At 45.7% G+C, this 27,938-nt stretch overlaps 1 protein-coding gene across 6 annotated transcripts; it reads right to left on the bottom strand.

Annotated features, from left to right (window-relative positions):
* Positions 1–25: 25 nt before the first annotated feature.
* ankrd44 (ankyrin repeat domain 44) lies at positions 26–27,088 on the bottom strand. 6 transcript variants are annotated; one of them, XM_062534325.1, is made up of 29 exons: positions 26,612–27,088; positions 22,239–22,322; positions 21,485–21,563; positions 20,942–21,012; positions 19,075–19,275; positions 17,297–17,384; positions 16,777–16,919; positions 16,130–16,342; positions 15,382–15,460; positions 14,992–15,106; positions 14,582–14,664; positions 13,658–13,775; positions 13,192–13,260; positions 12,271–12,411; positions 11,901–11,957; positions 10,994–11,059; positions 10,235–10,346; positions 9,540–9,611; positions 8,808–9,009; positions 7,593–7,680; positions 7,169–7,286; positions 6,470–6,698; positions 6,061–6,148; positions 5,631–5,714; positions 5,095–5,240; positions 4,848–4,930; positions 3,977–4,059; positions 3,573–3,664; positions 26–2,716 (listed from the first exon to the last, which is right to left on the bottom strand). In XM_062534325.1, exons 1-29 carry the CDS (start codon positions 26,636–26,638, stop codon positions 2,466–2,468), a joined length of 3,282 nt encoding a protein of 1,093 aa, XP_062390309.1. In that variant the 5' UTR covers positions 26,639–27,088; the 3' UTR covers positions 26–2,465. The 6 variants fall into 6 exon arrangements, with proteins under 6 accessions (XP_062390309.1, XP_062390308.1, XP_062390313.1 ...); XM_062534324.1 differs by having other exon boundaries at positions 16,130–16,379; positions 16,778–16,919; XM_062534329.1 differs by having other exon boundaries at positions 13,658–13,721; positions 26,612–27,087.
* Positions 27,089–27,938: the final 850 nt, after the last annotated feature.

Genomic DNA, 27,938 nt, shown 5'->3' with positions numbered 1-27,938 from the left:
CCAATTAAATAACAGGAACATGTATATTTTCTACACAGTGATGGTTCGTAATCAAATTCACATGGTCACATTCAGTCATGCAAGACTGACTAATATAAAAAGTATATTAGTTATGACACCTGCTGAATGGAGTGATCTCAAATTTGCATTAAACTGGCGATAGCTTTGCAGCTTTATGCAAAATCTTCCAACTGTTGACAGAGCTGGAGCAGCTCTCCCTGACTAGCAAAAAGAGCGTGTCCTGACAAAGCTGGGAAGACATTCCAGGATGAAACACGTCAGCAGCAGCCAGACATTTGGTCAAAGACAGACATTTAGTTCAATCAAATTTTAATATCATTATATACTTATAAAACACAAACCTCAGCTGACAAACAGCCCTCAGCATTTTGGTACTGCATCAGGAACTGGCATGAACATCTGGTACACACAAGATTGTCACAAATGGCAAAAAGAAAAAAAGCTTTCTCTGGTATAATACTGCTAGTTCCACCCGCACTCAGTATCTGCATCACACCACTTCATAAACTCAACATGTCATATTCATCATATTTATCTTATCAAATTTGTAACAACTTCTGTGCTTTTTGCTATAAAAAAAGGATAAGTGGTATTTCAATCTGTGCAAGAGAAAGGGGTTTAAGAGTGAAAATACAACATTTTTACACACATATCGCATACACACACACACACACACACACACACACAAGCACACAGAAAATAACCTAGCTCTGTAAGGTGTATTGCACTCATACACACACACGTTGGCACACATCACTTGACATAGAAAACATGCCGATATAGTAAGGCGAGTTTCAGCTGATTGACTTGACAAACTGAGTGGGCCAATCTTAAATCATGCCAGCTCTTATTTCTCCTCTTCACATTGCATTAACAACACCTCAGTCAGGTAAAGGAAAGCTCAAATATTTCTCTCTCTCTCTCTCTCGCTCTCTTTCCAAGTACATGAACTAAAGTACAAAATCAATATAACAAGGCACTGGACAAGTTTTAAGACGTTCCCATTGACGACCAAGGAATGACCAGAATTAAGACAGACACGGGACGAGAGGGAGGAGAGCATGATGAGGGAGTAGCTGAGGTCTCGGTCACACACGCGTTCCCGTTTCAACCCTTCACCGCCCTCCTCCTCCTCGCGCTGAAGAGCCGGCAGTTGTTGTACCATTGTGTAACGTTAAGGAATCTGCATTCAAGTGGTCCCTTAAGAGTACCTTCACTTCACACCAGACTCACGACAGAGAGTCGACCTGCATAATGTGAGCTAGTTGTGTAACTAGTTATAACACTGTCAGTGGACAGAGGAGTGTTTTTAGCGACTAAGGGATTCACGGAGCCTCAAAAGTCACTCGCCAGACTGTAGGCCCAGACACGGGCCGGATCCGTGCCAGCTCCCCAAGAGCCAGGCTGGGGGGGGCATTTGACACTTGATTATACAAACATACTGTATCCTTTACAGTAGCAGGACCTGTGTCAGATTGGCTTGATAGTTACAAGTATTGCCAGTTTATACAAAAAAAAACATCTTACATTTCATACAAAATGAATTGTCAACATTTTTTTTTTAAGTGCTAAAATACTTGTTGATGTTGAAGTACTTGACGGAGGTCTGGCAGGACAGGACAGCAGAGCACATCATGAAATACAGGCCTGGTTCGGGCCCTCGTTAACACACAGTCCTAAGGAGGATAATAAACCTGTCTATGTTCCACTGCATCTCTCAACGGTCCCTGATGAAGACTAAAGGTGAGGATATCTTGAGGCGGACGCCGTTCGCTACCCATGATCTAGTCAGATCAAGCTTTGACACCCAGTTGATATTTGCACCATTTTTTTTTTCTTGATGTGCTAAACAGCTTTTTTTTTCTCCTTCATATCATTTTGATCATCACCTTGATGTTTCCTTTTTTAATCCGTGTGAAAATTATAAGCTTTCGTTACCCTGAGAAAAAAAAAAAAAAACAGGTACAAATTTTGCACAAACACATGGTTTTGTTAGCTCTGGTCCGATGAATAAAAATCTAGTTGATATTGTGCTTAGACAATCCACAAGCTAGAAGAAACATGGCAAATCAAACCATGCCCAGTATTCACTGCATGTGGTAATATGTTGGCAAATGTCAATATTTGGTTAAGTTCACTCATTTTTTCTACAACTTTCTTCACAATCTACATCTCTCTTTTTCACTCAAAAAAATAAAAACATTTAATGTCTTTGAAAAAAAAAAAACTAGATGTTATCAAACTGGATTGTACCGTGTTCTATCTTGCCTCAAACAGAAATGAAAACCAAACTACTCATCCTGCACACTTTTAAAATTAACGTAAGAGGCAAGTGACGTAAAAAAAAACCACACAGAGTGGGGAACAAGGGTCTGGATTGGTACTTCTTGTTGATATTGTTGTTAAGGGTTGGGGGAGGGGGGGGTGTTGAGGGTTTCCGGAGGTCAAAAGGTTTCCGAGTCGGAGTCGTTCTCCGTCGTGCCCTCGCTGGAGGGTCCAGCGGAGCGGTTGCGTGGGCTGCGTTGCGCCCCCTGGTGGCCAGCTTTGGTGGGCAGCGGCAGCATCCTCAGGAGTGCACCTGGGGAGGGGGCTCCGGAACTACAAGGGGAGCAGAAAGGCATCATGGTAGCCAGAATGAGTGCCAGGCAGTCGGCTACCTCTCTGCTTGGAGCGCAAGCCAGAGCAGGAGTGAGACCTAGGGGGGCAGAGAGAGATGGACAGAGAGGACGGGAGGGACAGAAAGAAAGGAAGGGAAAGAGAAAGAGAGAGAGAGAGAGAGAGGGAAGGGAGAGAGAAAGGAAAAAAGAGGAGATCGATAGAAAGACAAGAAGGGAAAGAGAGGAAGGGAAGAAAAGAAAGACAGGAAGAGAAAGAGGGAGAACGGAAGGAAAGAGAGGGACAGAATGGGGGGAAGAGAGAGAGAGAGAAGGGAAGAAAGAGAGGGAGAGATAGATAGAAAGACAGGAAGGGAGAGAGAGAGAGAGAGAGAGAGAGGGAGAGAGAGAGAAGAAAAAGCCCAAGGCAGGGAGCAAAAGGAAAGCCAGAAACCAAAAGGGGGGAGAGGGGGGAGGCACGGAGACAAAGGACAGTGCGGGGGTGGGGGGGTGGAGGGGAGGGGAGGAGAAGGCAGCATTCCATTAGTACACAGGCCGACGCGACGAGACAGCAGCAAACGAAAAACAAACAAAACAACAAACAGCTGTGGAGGATGCAACACACACACACACACACACAACACGCAGACCTGGCCTGCAGCGCAGGGCCAACACACTGACTGAAAAATGTTTGATTCTTTTTTTGTTGCATTTTTCAATTTCTTTCTCTTTCAAGTCAGGTTTTGAGAAATGAGAAATGGGAGAAAAAGGGGGTGGGGGGGGCGGTAGGAGGAGAGGGCAACAGCGATGCACTCGGACGTCTGGAAAACCTTCGAGGCAGCCAGACAAGCATGCAGTTAGAGGGGGTCGAGAGTTCACACTCTCAGCCGCCCACTGGCAGCCGGAGGCAGGGCAGAGGAGCGTGAGGCTGTCAGCCAGCCAGCCAGCAGGACGTACCGTTCTCGTCCAGAACCTCCACACTAGCCCCCCGGGACAGCAGCGCCTGGACCACCTGCTTCAGACCACTGCGCGCTGCCTGGTGGAGAGGCCTACGACAGGAGAGGAAGAGAGAGAGAGAGAGAGAGAGAGAGAGAGAGAGTGGTGCTTTAGGGATCACTTCATTTAAACGTGTATACTTCTTCTTTCTGCATTTTCCAAGAAACATTAAGAGAACTTTGATATCACTGGGTTATAAGAGACCGAGTGAGACAGAGAGAGAAAGAGAGAGAGAGAGATTCTTTCAAATAAACAGCAAAATCATTCAACCCGTAAATGCACGGTAGCTATGTCTCTTTAAAAGAGAGCTTGAGTGAGTCATTTCAAGCAGTGAAAGAGTGATTGACAGCTGAGACAGCACGTACGTCTGCAGGGCAGTATTAGTGGCACTGATGAGGGAGGGTTCCGTCAGCTTCTCCAGTATAAACAGTGCACAGTCCTCCCTTCCCTGAAACACAAGCACTTCATTAGAAACACCACATTCATCACATTCAAAACTTACACTCACATTTCCAAGTAATTTTATAGGGACTGGTTTTATCCATACTATACTGTAAACAGAGACTATTGGAAAAAGACAGACACACAGACAGACAGACAGATAGATAGATAGATAGATAGATAGATAGATAGATTTATTGGTCCCCAAGGAGAAATTCAAGAAATGCACATAGTGCTGGTACATAGTAGCCTAGAAATCTAGACGCCCCTAGCGGCAGCAATGCAATGTAGTTTGGCTGGCGGGGCAGTCTAGCAACGCTCCGTAGAGCAAGGAGCTGAGAAATGGAGAAATAAAAGCGGGCCAATCGCAGCATGTATAGAGTCAGTGGGTGGGCTTAACATAAGTGACTGACATGCGACCAGAAGTTGCGACGGTAACGCATCCTGTTATTTGAAAACAAGAAGATGATTCGTTTAGCGTTATCCTATTGCGTGGAGAGGGAAGGTTACGCATCCTGCTACTTGAAAACAGGAAGATGATTCGTTTAGCGTTATCCTATTGCGGGGAGGGAATTTGAAAGACAACTGTTTATCCCACCCCTCCGATTGAGCCCTGTCTACGGTGAGTGTCCAGACCCTACATCTTGATGTGGGTCTGGCTCGTCAGGCTAGGTACATAGTGCTTTTCAGGGAAGTTAAACCCATTGATTTGTGGAACAACACACAAATGACTAAAGTCTGTGGTCATCCAAGGCTGCCCACTGTCCAGTCATCACAGTGCAGGAGAACACGCACCTTGCTGCAGGCCAGGTGGAGTGCTGTGTTCCCACTCCGGTCCGTCAGGCTGAGGTTGGCCTTCACGCTCGTCAGCAGAGCCTCTGCAGGAGAAAACAACCAATCAACTTTTAGACTCAAAGTATGGGGATCAAGCAATGAAGGTATATATATATATATATATATATAGAGAGAGAGAGAGAGAGAGAGAGAGAGAGAGACAGAGAGAGAGAGAGAGAGAGAGTAACTGAGGGGAGTGATACAGTACCTACGGCACCAACCCTGCCCCTCTCCGCCGCCATCATCAGAGCGCTGAGTCCTGATTGGTCCACGGCGTCCACAGGAGCTTCATGGGCCAGGAGCAGCTGGACACAGTCGACATGCCCCGCAAACGCAGCCGCATGGAGAGGAGTCCTGAGGGAAACAGAGAGATGGAGGTCTGATGTCGTGCTCCGTCAGGTGACCACACTAACTGTACCCCTCTACAGACCATTTCAAGAGAGTTCCATTATCAGTGTCAGTGAGTACGTTTACATGGATAGTAATATTCCAGTAGCTCCCCTGTTATTTGCAATATTGAGGTACATTCTAGACATGTAAATGCCTTTGCAATAAGACAATTAAGTACAGCATTACGGCAAATAAATTGTTATGTTGCTTTTCGTTTTAACATTCCATATGTCATGTTAATGTAGCGGATATAGTTTGGGTACAAAATAGAACAAATAGAAAGATCAGCATTGTTTTTGTTTTTCTTGTTGAAAATGTCTATCCGGATAAAAGTCATAGTTACGCCACACGTACCGGCCCTTAGCGTCCAGACAGCTGACGATGTCGGAGCCCATAGCCTCCAGGAGCAGAGTAGCGCATGGCTCATGGTCATTTAGCCTGAGAGAGTGAGAGGACAGAACACACTTAAAACACTCAAGAGACAATGAGATGGTCTTTAAACAGAGAGATTCAGTAGATGGTAGGGGGCAGAGGGCAAAGAGACACAGAGAAATGACAGCAAATTCAAACACTTAGAAATAATGCAATGGTCTTTAAATAGAGCGATAGCTGGTAGGGGGTAGAAGGTAATGAGACAGAAGAGAAAACAATGGGATGTTCCACAGGTAGAAGAAGGTGTAGAAAGTTGATAGAGAGGGGGGGGGGGGCGGGAGTAAAACGGATTATTTGGAGAGGGATCCTGAGATAAGGTGAGGTGACACTGGGGGGAGGATGGCGTACTCACACAGCACAGTGGAGAGGAGTGAAGGGGTTCCCATCGAAACTACGGAAGCCTTTCTGCTCCAGCAGCACCTCCACACAGCTTTCATGGCCTGAGACACGACACACGTTCACCACATCAAAGGAGCCCAGAGAGAGAGGGAGACAGACAGGTAGAGAGTGAGAGAGAGAGAGGGGGGGCAGGGACAGAGATGATGTTAAGTTAGAAATGGTGTTCCGTAGATCTCCATCCACATACATTTGCCTGTTGTGCCAATGCACTGTACCAACATACTATATGCTTCTAAAAAATATTCAAAGAAAGATCTGCGGACTGGCAGTGCGATGCAATGCTTGCTGACGTTTAGTTGATTACACGTGATCCAACGCTAAGGCTCAGACTTGGTAAACACCACCACGTGTGATTCTCTGACCGTTGTAGCAGGCCCAGTGCAGGGGCGTGTATCCGTGGTGATCGCGGAAGGCGGAGGGCTGGGGGAGGGGCGGCTCGGCGCAGGCGATGCTCAGCAGCTCGCTCAGCCAGGAGGCGTGGCCTCGCGCCGCCGCCAGGTGCAGCGCCGTGCGGCCCCGGGAGTCGCCCAGCAGCACCGACGCCTCCTGCTCCAGCAGACACTGGACACACTCCTCCTGACCGCTCAGCAACTGGACCGGAGGGAGGGGGGGGGGGGAGGAGGAGGAGGAGTGGAAGAAGAAGAGAACAAATGAGTCATGTGGGAGGGAGGAGGGGGAGAGAAAGACGGAGAGAGAGAGAGAGAGAGAGAGAGAGAGAGAGAGAGAAAATCAAAAGGATATAATTGAGGGCAGAAAGAGAGAAAGTAGAGAGAAAGGAGAGAAAAAAGAAGAGAGAAAGGTTGAAATGAGAGAGGGAGAGAGAGAGCAAGCGGAGTTCAATTACTTGCCATTTCCTCCCTCTGGCAAGCACTCCATCAAGCACTCAGACATAAATGATGTTTGGGGGAAAAAGAGAGGGAGAGAGAGAGAGAGAGAGAGAGAGAGGGAAGGAGAGAGAGAGATGAAGAGGAAGAGGAAGAGGAAGAGAGAGAGAGAGAGAGGAAGAGAGAGAGAGAGAGAGAGAGAGAGAGAGAGAGAGAGAGATGAAGGAGTGGACTCACCCCCAGGTGGAGAGCAGTGAGGCCCTGGTTGTCGGCTAGGTCCACTCCTGCCTCCCGCTCCAGCAGCAGAGACACGGCGTCAACATGTCCCCCTGCCACGGCCAGCATCAGAGGGGTCCTGCACACACACACACACACACACACACACAATATTATTCATATATCTGAACCATTAATAGAAAAAACGACAATGCTGAACCACTGCAGGAGAAATAATTTTAAAGCATAACATGACCACTGTAAAAGTAGCATTGAATGAGCATTTACATAATTATGGCCTACCTAGATATTTCAGAATTTCAGACCAACTACATATTATCTTATTGTATTGAAAACTTTTTAAGGCCTAAAATCCATGTGATCAAATTCAAGACTTAAAAAAACAGTGGAAACCCTGTTTAATAATGGGTGGAGTTGCACTTACTGTCCCTGAGAGTCGGTCGCATCCACCAGGTCTGCGTTATCAGAGTCCTCCAGCAGGAGGCGCACACAGGATGTGTGTCCATTCATCACTGCCACACCACACAGGAAACATCAGCCAAAAAAATTAACACATTTGCAAAAAACTTCAAGAATTATTTCCTGCCAAAACGGCATTCTAATATTATTCCTTTATTTCACTCAGAAACAAACTGATCCATTCTTGTATCGCACGTCATATCTCCCTTTCAGGAAGGACGTGTTTACAGAAGCTAACGAGTCAGTAATGGCCTGCTGCTGGTCAGCTGATGGCCTTGTTAAGTTGTCTGCCACCAGTTACAAGCTCAGCGTGGCTCTCCATTTAGTTCCATGACTCACTTTGCCAGCATGATGCTGAAAAATGAAGCAGTTGTACTGCCATGGGACACTCAGTGGGCAGGAGGAGCTCATACAAACAAAAACACCAGCATGTATAGGTCAGACGGAGACACCTCCTGGCACCTCCTTTGACATATGAGGACATTATCCATGTTGCCTACCAGAAAGTGGACCTTCAACCTATTACACATGAGGACATTTTTACAGTCTTGTCTTAATCCATGTGGCCTACCGGAAAGCGGACCTTCATTCTTTTACATATTAGGATAATTTTGCAGGTTACATTCATTTCAATTTTTAATCTTTGTCCTGCAGTACATGCTGCAGTGCTGCACCTTTGTTGTACAGCTGTACATCTCTGGGTAGCCAGACCCATGACTAGGCAAGTAGGCGCTGTGGTCACCTGCTAGGTCTATGGGCATGTAGCACTAGTATGTGGTCACCTGCTATGAGTATGGGGCATGTAGCGCTAGTGTGTGGTCACCTGCTAAGTGTATAGGTGTGTAGCGCTAGTGTGTGGTCACCTGCTAGGTGTATGGGCATGTAGCGCTAGTGTGTGGTCACCTGCTAGGTGTATGGGGCATGTAGCGCTAGTGTGTGGTCACCTGCTAGGTGTATGGGCATGTAGCGCTAGTGTGTGGTCACCTGCTAGGTGTATGAGTATACTACGCTAGTGTGTGGTCACCTGCTAGGTGTATGGGCATGTAGCGCTAGTGTGTGGTCACCTGCTAGGTGTATGAGTATACTACGCTAGTGTGTGGTCACCTGCTAGGTGTATGAGTACAATACTAGTGTGTGGTCACCTGCTAGGTGTATGAGTACAATACTAGTGTGTGGTCACCTGCTAGGTGTATGGGCATGCGGCCGCGGGGCGTGTCGGTGCTCCTGGGCGAGGCGCCGTGGCTGAGCAGAGTGAGGGCGCAGTCGGTGTGACCCCGCAGGGCTGCCAGGGCCAGCGGCGTCCGGCCCAGATCGTTCCTCTGGTCCACCTCGCACGGACGCTCCAACAGCACCTCCAGAGCCTGCGCGTGCCCGTGATATGCCTACACACACACACACACACACACACACACACACACACACACACACACACACACACACACACACACACACACACACACACACACACACACACACTTCAATTATTTGTTTTGATTGATAGATAGGGTGCATATCATCAATAAACAGTATGAGAAGTGATTTCGTACTCATAATAACCTCTTTTTCTGAGTTTTGAATGGAAGTTATGATGCCCACACAGACACACACGTAGCAAAACACAAGCACACATGAGTGCATGCAAATACAGCACACAGGCAAAACGCATGCAAATACAGACAGAGGTTCATTAAACCGGAAGCTTAAAACCACAACTAGTAGGCTGTAAGAACTCTGACATCAAAAATAAATATGAATGCAGACAAAATAATTGCTGGTAGAATTGCAGATGATGCTTCTTAATGTGCATAATCCATTCATTATACCACTGATATGGCCCCTTTGTGCTTGTCTAGACTAGAGCACACTAGGCAGAGACATGGATCTAGGTTTTTCTGCAGGTGTGAGCACTCACGGCCAGGTGTAGGGGACTCCGTGATGCCGAGGCGTCCGTGTCTTCCTCGTGGTTCTCATCACGGTCCAGAAGCTACAAACGCACAGAGAACAGTTACGGAACCGTCATACTTTATTACAACACATAAGTACACCACAGGCTGTTTTTACATATGAAAGAGTTGAAACACATGATGTTTTGGGAGGAAAAATCTCATATTTTTAACTAGTCTTAAAATAGACTGTAAACATCCCTTTGGGCGACAGACTTTTATCGCTTTTCACTTTTATAAATGAGAGCAACATCAGAGGATGCAGTGCAATAATAGCAAGCCTTCTTGACACTGACAAAGTTCTTTTTATAACAAAAATCAAACTAACTTTGGTGAGCCATGCAGCTATTTTGATTAATTTTCTTACAAGGATAAAGAATGATGCCAGTGTTGACCAGCAGATGGAGCACCATTACAAAACAGGTACAGACTACACATTTTGCAACTGTAGCAGTTTTGTTATATGTGTAATTAGTGTTTATGGCTACACTTATACATGGTAAAAGTTATCCATTTCCACTTTTTAGCGCAGATGGTAAAGATTGAATAAATGTCATTATTGCAGTGGCAATAAAATACATATATCCCACATTCCCACATATTCCCCCACTTGTATGTGTATATGCATGTGTGTGTGTGTGTGTGTGTGTGCACAGTTTCTCACCAACTTCAGACAGTTTCTGTGGCCGTAAGCCGCAGCATAGTGGACTGGACTGTAGCCCTGTTTGTCCTTCAGGGACGCCGTAGCACCACTCTGCAACAGGAACTCTAGGCACCTAGGCAACCACACACACAGCTAATCATAGTTTCCATCTCAAATAGGCGCCTCAGTGTGTATACACACCATTGTGGGTGTATGTGCGTGTGTGTGTGTGTGTGTGTGTGTGTGTGTGTGTGTGTGTGTGTGTGTGTGTGTGTGTGTGTGTGTGTGTGTATGTGCGTGTGTGTGCGCATGTGTGTGCATATGCATGCGTGTGTGTGTGTGTGTGTGTGTGTGTGTATGTGTGTGTGTGTGTGTGTGTACTGTATATGTGTGTGTGTGTGTGTGTGTGTGTGTGTGTGTGTGTGTGTGTGTGTGTGTGTGTGTGTGTGTGTGTGTGTGTGTGTGTGTGTGTGCATAAACACTAAACATAAGCACCCAAGGCAGATGCAAATCTATCTATTGGTGGACAGCACTGAGTTGGTTTAATTGCATTCAAACTACTTGTTATGTAACTTGCAGATAACAGCAACCATTTATCTGAGTCTGAGGGACCAAATACACAGAAAGAGAGAAGGACAAGGAGAAATACGTCTACTTTATAGAGATAAGAGAAGAGAAGTTTAGAGAAGAGAAGAGAAAAAGGAAAGAAGTAAAGGCAAGAAGCCAAGAAAGAGCAGAAGTGAAGAGAAGAGAAGAGACGACAAGAGAAGTTGAACTTACAGTGCAGCCTCTTTCTCCTTCTCAGCTTGGACCCCGTCACTCTCTGGTTCTAACACGACACGGCGCCTGCAAGCATACAGAGTCAGGAACACGTTTACACACATAAAAGACATAAAAGCTTCATTAGCCAACCCATTAAAGCTGATGTACTGTATGTATGCACCTATGTGTCCATAGTTACAGTCTTTCCACAAATAGATATGTGCAGGCCTTATAGGGACATGCATTACAGTCCTCCTACAGACATATTAAAGAGTAGCTCAATATCTATATGTGTAAATGGAAACACAAGCACCAATGTGCATTTTACAATGTAGCAAGAGAGACACGATAGCTAAGTATACAATATATTTCCGAAGTGGCAGACACATAATTATGCATTTTTGAACTTGTATTTGTAGCATTTCATAAAGCAGGTTTTATGATATTTGTTTTAAATGCTAAAAAGTGCAGCGCTGCTTCTGCTACATCTTCAGATGGGTTTAATGCAAAGTGGTGTGCACTGGTAATTAATGATTTACTACCAAGTACTACTACAACAGGGAGAGATTCAACTCTCCTTAAAATGTCTCTTCTGAATTAGCTGTCACAAGTCTGAATTTAATTGGATAGCCAATCAATTCTGACACTAAAAACTAATAAATTGAGTTTCACATAGCCCTGATTAATTAGGGCCTTCAGCCCTTTGTTCTGCTGGTCATGTGGCCCAACAGCTGTTTCTGTTTAAAAATAAAAGCACTGCTGTATCCCTCCACACAGAGTTTTAAAAATAGCTTTAAGTTGCCGTGGCAACAGCAGGTTAGACAAGCCCTCTACTGGTTTAGAGAGTCTCTTGATATGGAGAGAGAGAGAGAGCGAGTGTGTGTGTGTGTGTGTGTGCGTGCGTGTTTGTGGGAACCACATATACCTGCTGCTGTTGTGGGTTCTTGTAGGTCGGACCAAAACACTGTGACGAGCCATACATCTAGATGTTTACATGTAAATAAAAAAGGCCAACCCATTAAAGCTAACCCATTCACTTCTGCGTTGGTACTTATAGCTGACCCTGTCACCTGTGTGTTGGTAGTTATAGCTGACCTGTTTATGTGGTAGTTACAGTCATAAGGAGTAACAGATTGAGAGAAGCGCTGGCCTTACAGGGACACACACATTACAGTCCTCATAAACCACGGTGTGCTCGAGAGAGAGAGACGTGGCATTTCAGAGTGGGCCGTACGGTTAAAACATAAGAACAGCCCTTTGGACACAAAGGTCAAAGGTCATCTGTCTGAATTTACCTCCTGTCAAGGTCAGAGGCAGCCGCGTAATGCAGGGGAGAGCGCCCCCACTGGTCAGTGGCGTTGATGCAGGTGCCACACGACACCAGAGTCTCCAGGCACTGGAAGTGACGATTGGCAGCTGCATAGTGGAGAGGGGTCCTGAAGAAACAAAAACACACACACATATGGTCAACACGAACACACACACACACACACACACACACACACACACACACACACACACACACAAACACACACACACATGTGGACAACAAATGCACACCCTCTAGCATAAACTTGTCCACACACATGAACATCAAAGCTACACTGAGACGTTTCAAGTGTAGTTTCGAGTTTTTTTTTTTAAATGGATTAAAATGTTGAATCTGTGAATTCGTCTTTGCTCTGATCACTCGCACTCACACTCACTCATCGTGACAAAGCAAAGCAGGGCGTACGGAAATAGCACAGCACAGCCAAATGAGGGCCGGAGTTTCTGTGTTTTGTGGGCTTTGATGTTCCCTGTGCACAGAACTCAATTCCCCTTGTGCTCTTAGTCACAGCATGCTCGGCACCTGCCTACATATTACCATTCATTCCCACCTGTATATACACACACAGGAACTACACTCACTAACACACATAAAAAACACACACACACACACACACACACACACACACACACACACACCACACACACACACACCACACACACACACACCACACACACACACACACACACACACACACACACACACACACACACACACACACACACACACACACACACACACACACACACACACACACACATACACACACACACACACACCTGTCACAGTTATCTACACACAGAGAAAATACACACAGAGAAGATACTGATACACAGTAATACGCACATGCACACACACACACACAAACACACACATGTCCACTAACCTGCCGCAGTTATCTCGCCGGTTGTGATCAGCACCGCTACTGAGGAGCAACTTCACACACTCTACATTACTGAGAGAGAGAGAGGGAGAGAGAGAGAGAGAGGGGGGGGGGGGTGAAGGGGAGCAGAGAGGATGAGGATTGGAAATAAAATATGTACTCTAAACATGATTGATGGCAGCCCATCAAAATAGTACAGACACACTGACACACTGACACATACACCCTCGAACTCTCCATCTATCTCTTGCACACACACACACACACACACACACACATACACAGACACACATGCATGCTCACACACACACACACACACACGCTCACACATATGCACACACTCTCTGACAGACAGACAGACACACACACACAGACTCTCTCTCTCTCTCTGACAGGCGCACACACACACACACACACACACACACACACACACACACACACACACACACACACACACAGTAGGCCTCACCCCCCAGCTGCCGCTGCGTGCAGACAGGTCCTCCCCAGGCTGTCGGGGGTGTCTATCTGGAAGCCTGCAGACAGGACCGAGTCATTACTGAGGGGGCACATTATGCTATACCTCCGCCCTGAGGGACAGAGGGAGGGATGGAGGGAGGGCATGGAGGAGAGGAGAGGAGGAGGAGAAGAGGAGGAGAGCCCCACAAACAGACAGCCACAGTGCACAGCCAGACCAGGAGGAAGAGGAGGACACAGGACATGTGACGAAGAGAGAGAGAGAGAGAGAGAGAGAGAGGGGGAGAGAGAGAGGGAGGGAGAGAGGGAGAGAAAGAGGGAGGGAGAGAGTTGGAAAGAGAGAGACGGGTGTTAGTGCAGAAGGGGAAAAAGTTCAACGGAGAACAGGAACAGACACAGGCATGTACGAGGTGCTGCAGGCAAGACGACGTGCTAAAAACTCATCACGACAGACGCACAAGGACAAGTGCTCTCTCCCTACAGACACAATCACAGTCTAAACTGCTGGTGATACAGGGGGTATACACAGACAAAGCAGTCAAAGGAGATTTGTTGCACATAGATGAAGACAAAGATCAAATGGTTGCCCCGGACCCACACAAATATATGCAAAGACGTTTCTGTCACAGAGGAGTCAGAGTCGGATTCCATCACTAACATTATATTTGTTCAGTTTTACACAGTATTGGTAGTCTCAGTAATGCTGCCATTTCAACACAAGAAATACATATTAGAACTGTTATCGACGTTATTAAGAAATGCTTTAGATTAGCCTACAACACAAACCCGGTGGCTTATTTGAGCTCTACATGAAAAAAATCAGCCCCTCCTCCTCGATGTGCTGATAGCCAACGGAAAGTTAAGAAAACAAAATCCTTGGCAGTTTTCACCGCAGGTTGACCCCACTGACCCCTGGTACCTGAGGAGAGAAGCTTCCGGCAGCAGTCAGCGTGGGCGTTGAGCGCCGCCAGGTGTAAGGGGAACATCCCGTGCACCCCTCGCCTAAAAACGGGAACAAGAACAGAAACAGATTCTGTTAAAAAAAAAAAAAACTCATCCACTGGGAGTTCCTTAAAACCCTGAGGGTGACAGTACTGCTGCGGCACTGATACAGCGCTGATCACAATTAAAATATCTCTCCTATAATTACAGGTCAGATCTATTAAATAAAGCACAGGTTAGTGGGGGAAACTTGCATACTCATGAATGGCATGTCAACAGATCTATAAACACATTAATGGCAAGATAATACAACTATACATTGATCTCTCTCTCTCACACACACACACTCTCTCTCTCTCTCTCTCTCTCACACACACACACACACACCTGGTGATGTCAGCTCCACTGGTGATGAGTGTGTTGATCAGGAGTTCATGGCCGAAGCGGGCAGCAATGTGCAGAGGAGTATTTCCATCCTTGTCCATGCAGTCTATCTCCCCGCCTGACATCACACATCATATAATATACTCATTCATTCACTTCATATTAACTATGTGCACGATTGGAGCACACATCACCATATATGTATACCATATATAACATACTATTCTATAATTATGACTATTTTTATTTATTCATTATTATTCTTTTTAGCATTATTAATCATGGCCTTGTTGTGACAAGAAAAATGCATTTCCTTTCCTACATCAACTATCATGGACCAGGGCCTATGACCAGGGCAAGTGCACTGTGCAAACGAACGCGAGCGTATCTCACCGTTCTGGATGAGAGTCTGGGAGCGCGTGAAGCGCCCGTGAACAGCAGTCATGTGGAGAGGACTCTTCCCATCACGACTCTGCGAGAAGACACAATTACAACGAGGCCATCCAAGAGAAATATGAGAGAACACAACAACAGCTAAAAACCTCACAGCATGAGATGAGGGCCAAGGAGGAGGGAGAAGAAGAATGAGACTCAGCAAGAGGAGAATTTGGCAAACAGAAGTTGACTGCAAGGTCACCAAATAAGGACATTACCCAATACCCAGACAAACATGCACCACAGGAGTGCACGCCAACCACCGTGTCCCAAGCATCTACTCATCCACTACATAGTGCACCACACAGTGAATAACTTTAGGGGAGTTATTCACCGTATTGTGCATCATCCACTACATAGTGCACTACACAGTGAATAACTTTAGGGGGGTTATTCACCGTATAGTGCATCATCCACTACATAGTGCACTACACAGTGAATAACTTTACTTTATAACTCCATAGGTGCAAATCCTGAATGAGGAGACGCGCACATCCAAACATTTTAATCATAAAGATTAAAAACAGTTAACTTGGAGCTCAGTGTGTGGATTCAACTTTGTTTTTTTCACGCCTCCATAGATGCCTTGAGTCAGCTCACACACTCACAGGCATCCCACCCAGGGATCAACATGAACTTATTAACAGCACGACACACTCGCAGGTACCCCACCCAGGGGGTCAAAATTGACCCATATGCCACTCACCTGTACGTTGACGTCGGCTCCGTTGTTGACCAGGAACTCCAGGCAGAGGGCTCCGTGCGTGGATGCGGCGGCGAAGTGCAGCGGCGTGAAGCCCTTGTTGTTGGGCTGGCTCACGTTGGCGCCGTAGTCGATGAGCTCGCTCACCACCGCGTCCTGCCCGTTGAAGCAGGCCACGTGCAGCGCCGTGTTGCCGAACGCGTTGGCCTCGTCGATCTGCGTGTCGTCCAGGGTCGCGGGGAGAGGCGCGTTCAGCAGGGGCAAAGGAGGAGTTATAAGGTAAAGACTTAGCAGTCACGGCTTTGTATGTGCTGTATGTACACACAAATAGCATACTGTGACTGTATACATATGCATGTTTGTGTGTGTGTGTGAGTGCGTGTGTGTGAGTGTGGGTGTGTGGGTGTACGCGCGCAAAAGCCTGCATTCACATATATACCGTGTGTGAATGCATCTATATGTTGTATGCAGATGTCTATTTTAGGATGTCAGACTACATCTATTTGGCTAGTGTTTGAGGGGATTACATGTACATAACTCCTTTACAAATATACACTTGTCTTGTGTGCACATACCCACGTGCATATCTATTGTGGGTGTAACCCTCGTGTTGTATGAGTGTAATATGTTCACACAGCTCCTTCAGCTACCTCCACGGCCAGGTTGAGCAGGTGCTTGACCACGGCGATCTGACCGTTGGAGGCGGCAGCGTGGAGGGGGGAGTAGCCTCGCTTGTCCTTGCAGCTTATCTCCGCGCCTTGGCTCACCAGCAGACACACCACGTCCAGGTGACCTGTTTCAGCCAAGCACCATCAGTCACCATCATCATGACCATCATCAGTGACCATCATCACCAGGGATGTCAATACTCAAGACCTCTGTTCTCTCAGACTGCAGAGTAACTTACTGTGTTTTTGAGGCTACTGTATCTGTTTGCACTTAGGCAAAAATAACATAAAGGATATTTTTGTACTTTATGCTATAAAAAAAACTATGATACTTAATATAGATGTTATTGTTGACATCTATATCTAACAATATAATGGTAAGTAAAACAATAATGCAGTAGGAACTAAATTTGGTACAGGTATTGGCCATTTAATTACTTTGAATTTGATCCTTAGAGTGCTAACTAAAACAAATATCTCCTCCTTTCTCCCAGCCACTTACCCATGTATGCAGCCCAGTGAAGTGCACGGCCATCTTTCTTATCAAAGGCATTTATGTTGGCGCCTTTAGCTAGCAGCAGGCTCACCATCTAAGACAGAAATATGGGAAAATGAGAGTGGCAAAAAGAAATGGTGACAGAGAGAAGAGAGAGAGAGAGAGAGAGAGAGAGGGAGGAGAGAAAAAAGAGAGAGAAAAAGAGAAAGAGGGAGAAAGCTAAAAGAAGCTCAGAGTGTGAGGGGCTGATGGACCAGGCACAGCAGGCGAACAGTTGTGAGTCAGAATGCGTCATGGTCTGCCTGTTTCTTAAGTGTGTGTGTGTGTGTGTGTGTGTGTGTGTGTGTGTGTGTGTGGGTGTGTGTGTGTGTGTGTGTGTGTGTGTGTGACAGAGATTATCTATTTGAGGATACATGAGTGAGTCTGTGTGGGCTCAAGTGAATGTGCATAGGTGTATTTACTTGTGTGTGTATGTTTACGCATACGTGGTCGTGGGTGGGTCCCAGTTTCTATTACAACACTGCTCTGAATCCACCGAGAGATGACAAAGCATCAGCCCACATGAATCCGAGAGATCTAGTCCACTGAAAAGAAACGCATCACCCAAAGGAGTGTCTTTCCATATAAAGAGGTTAAATGTACATTCCACATACTACCAACGCTCATATGAGTTAAAATGAGCCTCCAGACCAGGATTAAAAAAAAGTGACTCGGCTGAATCTGTGCTGACTTTCATCAAATACACAGATAGAGAACTAAATCCGATAACAAAACCTGGTCCTCTGACGCAAATCAGAGCAAACTAATCCATCAACAGCAGATAAATTAATGTCAAACCACGGAGCTGCTTGCTGAAATCCATGCAACCAAAGATGTAATTCATTGAAATTCAACCTTTTTCTTCTTAAAGTCCCAGTACACCATATACGTGGTCTGAGTTTGTCACATCACAGAAAAAAGGTGTCCTTAACTACCAAGGCAAATCTGAATAAATGAAACCATAGCATACTATACCATAGTATACTAAATTAGGTTTAAAAATCATGGGAAAATGGGCCGTATATTCTTATCTCCAATGCTGCGGGCAGGTCGACTGACAGTGCTGAGAACGTACCCAATCTGTTGCCCCTTAGTACTGTCCTACCACACGTTAGTCTCCAACTGTTCTCTAAGCCAGCTGATTCTAATTAGCACAACTCTTCAGCCAAATAGATGAGCTAATTAGTGGCCACACCTGTGTTGAGACCAACTCCCACTGGTGGCGTCTGACACGCATCAAGTGACGCCGAAGTTTAGAACAAAGTTTCAGAACATTATTTTTACCGGAGCCAAGCCAAACAAGGTGTTTCCAAACAAACCCACAATTTTGGTTTACATGATCTTTTAAACTCTGGCATCCAGGGAAGATAGATTTAGAATTTGAAGTTACACTGCAGACAGGCAAACACCCTGAACACGAACCTTCTCTGTCTGTCCACAGAGGTCGAAAACTCCTGCTACATTATTTTGTTCCAACCATTCACCAAACCAGCTGATCCTAATTAGTGCAACCATTCAGCCAGCAAGTCAGCTAATCAGTGACATCACCAGCGTACATCTAGACAGAGGACTACATGACAGGACCCAAGAAGCCACCAAAACGTTACAACCACATGTGAACGAAAAGGCTACAGGGATGCCTGTCTGTTGTTCCCCACAGACTACAGTCCAGTGGAAGTGTCCTGAACTGAACAAACACGAGTGGCCACTGCAGTGCATGACTACTGTTACTGCCGGAGCGGTACCTCGGTGTGGCCGTTGAGAGCGGCGTGGTGCAGGGCAGTGCGACCCCCGCGGTCCGACACGTTGACGCTGCTCAGCAGCGGGATGATGACCTCAGCGCAGCGGAGCGCTTTGTTGGCGGCAGCGACGTGCAGCGGTGTCTGCCAGTTCTTGTCGCGGGCATTCACGTCAGCAGAGTGGCGGATCAGGACCCGCACGGCCTCCTGGGACACACACACACACACACACACACACACACACACACACACACACACACACACACACAGCCCTCTACTTGAACTTTTCAGTATAATACATTATACCATAGTGTATAATACATACAAAACATGTATAAAGATATCAAAACACAGTGAAAGAAATGATCTTTGTAGAAATCTGTTTAAGGGATTTGTTTTGTAAATTCTTGTCAAACACACCAAATTATACTGACCATGTTTCCATTTGTAAATAAGATAAGCAATAAGAGGGAGAAATATCCAGCGGGGTGAATACTTTTGTATAGGCACTGTGCTTCAAGACACCAAAATGTTCCACTACTCTACCAACACCAAAATGTACATGGTGCCTCAAATATTACTCATGCAATGTATCCCTCGCATCATGTGAGCATGTAGCCTTCTACTTGAATCATAACGATATGTATATAAAGATATCAAAACACAGAGAAAGAAATGATCTTTGTAGAAATCTGTTTAAGGGATTTGTTTTGTAAATTCTTGTCAAACACACCAAATTATACTGACCATGTTTCCATTTGTAAATAAGATAAGCAATAAGAGGGAGAAATATCCAGCGGGGTGAATACTTTTGTATAGGCACTGTGCTTCAAGACACCAAAATGTTCCACTACTCTACCAACACCAAAATGTACATGGTGCCTCAAATATTACTCATGCAATGTATCCCTCGCATCATGTGAGCATGTAGCCTTCTACTTGAATCATAACGATATGTATATAAAGATATCAAAACACAGAGAAGGACGTCTGGCTCAAAGTCGCATTTCAAACATTCTTATCATCAGCTGTGTCTACAGCTGAGATAACCTGATTAAAATCTTCCGGTAGGCAGAGATAGCACCTTGAGACCTGCCTACCACCCATGTACTGAACAGTGGGGGCCATGATAGGGAGAATACTGTCGTCGCATTCACTCATAAAATAAAACTGTTATATGAAAGACAAAATAGTTTACTTGTCTAAAGTAACATAGCTCTACAGGAGTGTCTTTGAATTGAAGAAAGTAATTATGGATGTAGCTTCAGTGGAGCTGTACCTGAGTTACTGCAATGCAAAACTTTTTTCTGCAAAGCGGGCCTACATATTGACATTTTACATGTTACACCTACTTTCCAAATGACAAATACGCTCAATTTCAATGAGGACGTTTTAATCGGTTCACTGTCTCGTTTTTAGTCTCCTGTGCTTCCCCAGTTGGTGTGAATGAAAAGGGATCTTTGTGTCGGTGTGGTTCTCAGCAGAGCTCCTCGTAGTGCTGAGCAGCTAAGTTCCTCTCCAGCTTTGGTTTCAGAGTGAGTAACACACTTCCTGAGTTCCACTTGTGCAAAAAGTAGAAAAAGAGTGTACTTGTGAGCGTCTTCCTCTCTCTGTGAGTGAGTGTGTGTGTGTGTGTGTGTGTGTGTGAGAGAGCATGTGTGTGTATGTGTGTGTGTGTGTGTGCTTGTGTGTGAGAGAGTGTGTGTGTGTGTGTGTGTGTGTGTGTGTGTGTGTATGTGTGTGTCCCTCAGTGTGCATGTGTGTGTGTGTGTGTGTGTGTGTGTGTGTGTATGTGTGTGTCCCTCAGTGTGCATGTGTGTGTGTGTGTGTGTGTGTGTGTGTGTGTGTGTGTGTATGAGATTTTGAAACCAACCTCACTACGGGATGCCACAGCCCTGTGGAGAGGAGTGAGCCACATGTTGTCTTTGGCATTGACCCGTGCTCCTGGGATGGAGAGAAAGACAGAAAGAGAGAGAGAGAGAGAGAGAGAGAAACAGACAGACAGTCAGACAGACAGACAGAGAGGAGAGAGGAGAGAGGAGAATAGAGAGAGAGAGAAACAGACAGACACACAGACAGACAGAGAGGAGAAAAGAGAAGAGAGAGAGAGACCACTTTGAATAAGCAGAGTGAGGGTAGATAGCAGTGCCTCTGCGGATATTTCAATAAGCCCCTACCAGCACGCACATGCGCTGCTTACAACAGACACACTCATTTCCAGCTGACCACAAACTCGTGTTCACGACTTAATCCTGAACTTTGGACAATACTAGTGGCTATAAGCTACAGAGAGTATACAGGGAGAGCCTCTTATAGTAGCTAGCTCCTGTTGCCACAGCTGTACAGACGCCGCAGCACTTTATCACATTGCAGCAGCGACCAGGAGGCTTTTCAAACGGGCGAAACAGGTTCTCACCAGACAGGATGAGCAGTTCTGTGATCTCTGCATCGCCGACAAAAGCCGCAGCGTGGAGCGGCGTTCGCTTCTCTGCGTCCTGCGAGAGAGGAAGCATGAGGTGACAGAAAAGGGACAGAGAGAGAGAGATAGAGACAGAGAGTGATAGATAGATAGATATATATAGCTGAATACAGACAAGGACATTGACAGCAATGGCAGTTTGCACTGAGATCAGACAATAGGGCCTAAAGGTTTGTTACCACGTAATAATTTATCACTCTAGTCAGAACACAATGTGCTGACCATTCCTCTCACAGAGAGAAAGAGAACGTCAGTCAGACGTCAGATAAACAAAACAAAAAACTACAAAGAGATACACAACTGGGCCTCTGGCATAGATGGCTTTAGCTGATAGCGAGCGTGTCCCAGTTGTGACCGTGAACCCTGAAATCCCAAACCTGACCGACCACCAGTATTCCCAACAACACTGAGGGCTCCTATCTCAAATCAACCCAGGGGATGGACAATGAGACAATTCTCCCCAAAGACAGGCAAACCCCGCTAGACAAAATATTCCATTCAGAAATAACACAAACAAAACCACAACACAAACTAGCCTTGCATTCCTCCATTTTTTTCATATAGAACTAAGCTTCTTGTTAACCCATTGACTTCACTTTGTTTTTCCTGCCATCGGGGTCCCTTCAGCGACAAGACAGGAACTGATGTGTCAGGATAAGATAAGGTGAAGGCTATAAAAAGCAGGGCTCACCAGAGCATTGATGTCCTCAGACTTGTAGATGAGCATGCGAATCTCCTCAGGGTCGCCATTGAAAATGGCCTGGACTAGAGGAGGCTGGATGGACAGAGAGACACAGACAGGAACGTCAGGTTTTTTTATTGCCATTCTTATTTGCATTTCATATGTTATTGTAAAGATAAGGTCAGGGGATAAAAAGCAGAGGTTACAAGAGATTTTTGTGTGCAGTAACTGTAACAAGAGGATGCTTTTAACATTACATAGAAATACACCATAATATTTTTACTCTACACTTTATGTACAATATCATTTAAAACGTCTGGCGTGTGAATATGACCCCATAATTCTCACATAATGTTTAATTCCTCCATTTCAGAAATAATGCAGCTTTCAACCCAACACACACTGTTTTTTCTTTGACAACCAAAACATGGAGAAAGGCATGGTGTGTTGTTTTCAAGCAAGTTGCTTATCTTTCCCATCAAAACACAGCTTTCCTGTCTCATAAACTTCTCCTCAAAACCAGAGACATACCACCATGGGGGTGGAGATTATCAATATTTTTCATCTAACACGTCATCATCATCTTCTAGGCTTTCGGAGAAACAAGGACAGTAAAGCCTTGTTGTAGGCAGTGCCAAACAGGAAGTCATGAAGCGCATACTGCAAACACCACAACAGAGTCAGATAGACTGTCAGTGTACAGTTATACATCCAATGTGTACATTTTTTAGTGTAACTTCATGACTTGGAGAAAGATGACAGAAACTCTGTCAAAAGCACAGTTTAAACAGGAACTACCGAGAACCACATGCTAGCGCAAGTGTGTGCCCACTGGTGCTTTTGCACAGGGTTTGTGTAATGATATTTGTCTCCCTGAAAGCTATTCAATATCCAGCTTCCATTGAAGTTCAAGAGGACAAAAGGGAGACCATCACACCTACTTCAGGGGCCTGCAGCTCCCATAGCAACCCCCTCCACACAAAAACACAACCTCAGAAGGGGACAAACACACACACACACACACACAAATACACACTCACACATACACACATACTGCCAAACGCACACACACACACTTCCTGTTACTTTCTTTTGCATTTTCGGAGATGACAAAGAGGAAGCTTGGGCGCATTTTCACTTCCGCTTAACACATGAGATGCACACATTCAGGCCAAAAGCCAGCCGCCTCATGAGACCAGAGGCGATGACAAATGAACATGGGGCAGAGGCCTGTTAACGACGGGCCATCTACTGGTTTCCACTGAGGGGGGAGAAGTGGGGAGAAAATGGGGAAGAGAAGTGGCACCTCTAGACACACACATGTAAGGATGAGGTTCATCTCATCAGGCCCATCTACTGGCCTCCACTAAAGGGGAGAAGGGGGGGGGGGTGAACATGGGGAGAAAAGTGGCTAATGGTAGACACGCATGTAAAGGTGAGGCTTGTGTCATTGTACCATCATTAGCGGCACAAACGTATTCATTTCTGCCATGAAACATGAGGACTGATTTTGGTGTGATGACGCCGATCTGGCACTCAGGAGGATATATGGGGTCCTTTTTAAAGTTGATTAGCGGTGAGAGTATCCCAAAGGTAAAAACTACACAGTGATTCCCATGCGTCAAACTACACAGCGATTCCCATGTGGGAAACTACACAGTGGTCTACTGGGAGAAGTTGTGGAGACTTCAGCTGAGGCACAGCATGCCAAACTCCCATCAGCTCCCAGACTCTCTCACTGCTTCGCCACTCACGCCTTCACTAGCTCCCTTTTGTCTCCTTTTCAACACACACACACACACACACACACACACACACACACACACACACACACACACACACACACACACACACTCACACACTCACACACACACACACACACACACACACACACACACACACCATTACAAGGGATCAGAACAGCTGGCTGTGGCCAACCGTGACAACACTGGTGTCTGTATAATAGAGCTGGAGACATGGGGGGCAGTGCCATGCAGAGGAGGTGGGGGGGGGGTGTTCGAGGGAGCTGGAGCTTGAAGGCTCTGTGCAGCCCATCACAAATGAGGACATTCCCCAGCGCTGCAGAAGACCTCCTTGGCAAAATCCAAAATCTCAAACACTGAGCTCATTGTTGCCTCAAAGAAAGAAAAAAAAAAACAGCCCTCTCTCTCTGCCACCCCTGGGGGGCCAATGGACGTGCAGCAGAACTTCCCTCTCGGCCAATGAGCAGGGGGAGGCTTTTCTCCTCTTTACTGTAAACAATTAGGGCACTACAGACCCAGCCCCCCCTGTGTCATCTCCTCACAGTTGGGTACTCAGGAACCAATTGAGGGCCCTCTCTCTCTCTCTCTCTCTCTCTCTCTCTCACATGGAAGCACTCGCTTGCTCGCTCGCTCAGGCCTAGCGGCACATAAATGAGAAGCTGCTGATGGTGGCCGCTATAAATGAATTGCAGATTAAAATCTGACTGCGCGTGACTGTGTTTACCCTCAACTTCTCCTGCACCCTGGACAGAGTCAGGGAGGAAGAGTGAGAGATAGACTGTTTCTGTGGTTTTGTGTGGATGTATGTGTGTGTGTGTGTGTGTGTGTGTGTGTGTGTGTGTGTGTGCATATAAGAATGTGTGTGTGTGTGTGTGTGTGTGTGTGTGTGTGTGTGTGTGTGTGTGTGTGTGTGTGTGGGTGTGTGTGTGTGTGTGTGTGTGTGTGTGTGAGAATGTATGTCTGTGTGTGGATTGTTGTGTTAAAAATAGAGGCGCCGATATCAGTACAAAAATATCAAGCAAAAAAACTACAAAAAAACAGGAAGTAGGCATACATTATGCCTATACTTACACAGAGCACTCTCTTTCGACCTCTTGCTGTCCCTCTCTCTCTCACTCTCTCTCTTTTTCTCTCTCACTCTCTCCCTCAACTTTGTGAACTCAAGAGGTCCAGTGGGATCAGAGGAAGATGGGGGATGTCAGATTGAACAACTTCCTGTCTTTTTTTCTCTCTCTCTGGGAACCAGCAGACTGCCACAGACTGGAGACATAATGATCACAAACAGCACGACCATCCAGACACACTAGCTGCATTCCTCTGTGCATATACAAGCATAAACAATTATGCAAAAATAACTCTGAGAATGGAGACAAAGCTACTTCACATACATGCAGGTTTGTTAGCTGGAAAATTACTACAGGCATCATGCTGACTCAAATATGATGACACTCCCATTTGAGTAACCACTGTGACAGATAATTATCAAGTTAGGTCAATGAGACAGAGCAATGCAGCTAGGCGACATCATTTGCAGTTTCTGGGTAGGTTGCTATGTGAGCTGTGAATTGTTCTGTCCGTATAGGGTGCTCTGCCTTTAGGGTGGAGATTAGAATCTTATCGAGTCAAATCTTTCAGCTGTCTTTTTAACTTGTGTTCTATTTCTACTGTTCCGTGACTGGCTGAGACAAATGACAGCTAACCAAGCTAAATTCCATATCCTCCTCGTAGTCAGACTCCAAAACAGGTTGTGTGGATATTCTGATGACACAGCACAGCAACAGAGTTGACATATTTTCCTTATAATATTTGCCTATATTATCTGTAAACTTCTGTTCAGAATATTTTTAGCCAAGTCAACTGTGAAATGGTTTATTTGGTAGGCCTAAACATTAGGCTATCCTTGAGGCGGCAATGACTAACCTTATTGGCTTGGAAAGTTAAATGGAAAAAAGGAAGACCACATTTACATACGCTATAGCCTGCATAAAGAGTAGACATAGTCTAAGTAGGCCATCTGTTCGTGATTCAAGCATCCCGTGGGCTATGGAGAAGCCTGTAAGTCTGCATCTTTACCAAACCCAGTCGAACAGGCTATAACTACATTTTGCATAACCTAAAACCTTAACATAGTGCATACAAATAAAGAAACACTAAGTTTATGACACAACGTTAACGTTAGCCACGGGCTAGGTTCATGGAAGAAGCGGAGGAAATCCCAGCGAATATGTCGTCATCATTTAAAAAACTGCTGTGCAGTTCGAGAGATTAAACAACACATGCACTACATAATTCGTTTAGTTTTGTATGGCGTTGTGCATGAAGTCGTGTCGTTGAAGGCTTTTGTTGTGCAGAGTCCCCTGAAATGATTTCAGATGCCCTGCATACCTCGAGTGGTGATGCGCAGCTATACCCACGGCACCAGGAAATTTGCTCTTAGGTCTGGGGAGCTATTTATTGTGCAATAAATTATTTAGCAAACGTTACTTTGGGGGGAAGCAAGCCATTCGCATAGGGTATTGTGATTTCTAGACATAGCCTACATTACACTGCAACGGACGCACAGCAAACAGCTTTTCAGACAGAATGGGGTGATACTAGAGAAATAAAACGAAAGATTACCTGATCAACGAGTTTAAGAACAGCCATATCTTGGTCAGCTGAAACGAAACATCCAAACTCCCGCTAGAATGACCAGATTGTATAGGTTGGTGTGGCCTAAACGCTACACGAGCTAGGTTTCCGGAATTGCAACAAAATATCGACTACCCCTCTGCCAGCTGCGAGAGGTTCCTCTGCGATGCGATCTCGGTATCAACAATGAATTTCCCAGTTGCAAAGCAAGTCCTCTGGGCCCCGGCTATACCATGGCCATGGCCGGCTCCACAGACGCTATCTGCGGCCAGTGAGGCTCGTAGCAGCTGCTGCCCCGCCGAGTGGGGAGAAAACGGGCGACGGTGCTAGCAGCGAAAGCATTCATAAACAAAACGCATTTACAGCAGCTGGCGGCCAGCTCCGTTACATCAACGCACGGAGCTTCGTGCCTCGCTACACCGTCCCTTCCCTATGTGTGTGTGTTCGTTCGGCAACCACAGGAAGTAAGTGCTTTTTCCCTCCCTCTGCGCAGCCTGATACAGGGCTGAGCTGTCAACAGCCCCGATGAGGCCAGCTACCAGCAAGCTCTCGCATCATTGCAACACTGATGCCCTCACGTGTTTTAAATACTGTAGGGTTATAATCCGCTCTAATTGCATAAGGCTGTATGTATTACTTTCAGTCATACATCCATGGATACTGCGAAGTGTAACCTGGTCAAAAAAAGTCAAATAGCCTATGCTTTGCGCATAGTATTAGTTTTGTGTGCCCTTGCCCTGGTGTTTTGGTAGGACATCACCTTGTTTTGAACATTTAGACATCTTGCAATGTTTGTAATACCAATACAGAGGTGTTATGTTTCACCTACCCCTTCCTCAGGCTCTCTCCCCCCCCCCCATCTCTCTCTCTCTCTCTCTCTCTCTCTCTCTCTCTCTCTCTCACACACACACACACACACTTATATTGTCACACATTATGCAAGTCCACACACATACACACACACACACACACACACACACACACACACACACACACACACACACTGCAGGTGTATGACTCAGTCACAAGATCAGGAAAGCTTAAGAAAATGCATTCCAGAGGTAGGTATGCATATCTCATACAGAAAACAAGGAGTGGTGCTCATTCCCAAATGTTTGGCTATGCAGGGTTGCCTCCTTGTATCAAAACTATAAGTAAATCATGTGATATATTTTGTAACGGGGCAAACGTGCATGTAATTAATGTGTAATACACATGTGCGACTCTAAACAGCCAGGTTTAACTTCTCTTTCAGACATAATATAAAACACTAAATATATATAGCGTATAGTATTTCAGGCCAGTCTCAGTAGTG

Source organism: Sardina pilchardus, chromosome 4, assembly GCF_963854185.1.
Source record: "Sardina pilchardus chromosome 4, fSarPil1.1, whole genome shotgun sequence".
Taxonomy (NCBI): Eukaryota; Metazoa; Chordata; class Actinopteri; order Clupeiformes; family Clupeidae; genus Sardina; species Sardina pilchardus.
This window is presented reverse-complemented; position numbering and strand designations above follow the sequence as displayed.

Coding starts and splice junctions, on each gene's coding strand:
- ankrd44 (XM_062534324.1), bottom strand. CDS start 26,638: ATGGCTGTTCTTAAACTCGTTGATCAG. Junction 12,412..13,191: donor CGGCGAGATAACTGCGGCAG/GTTAGTGGACAT, acceptor TTGTTTCTTCAG/GACCCCTCTCCACTATGCAG. Junction 4,931..5,094: donor GGGCAGGGTTGGTGCCGTAG/GTACTGTATCAC, acceptor TTTCTCCTGCAG/AGGCTCTGCTGACGAGCGTG.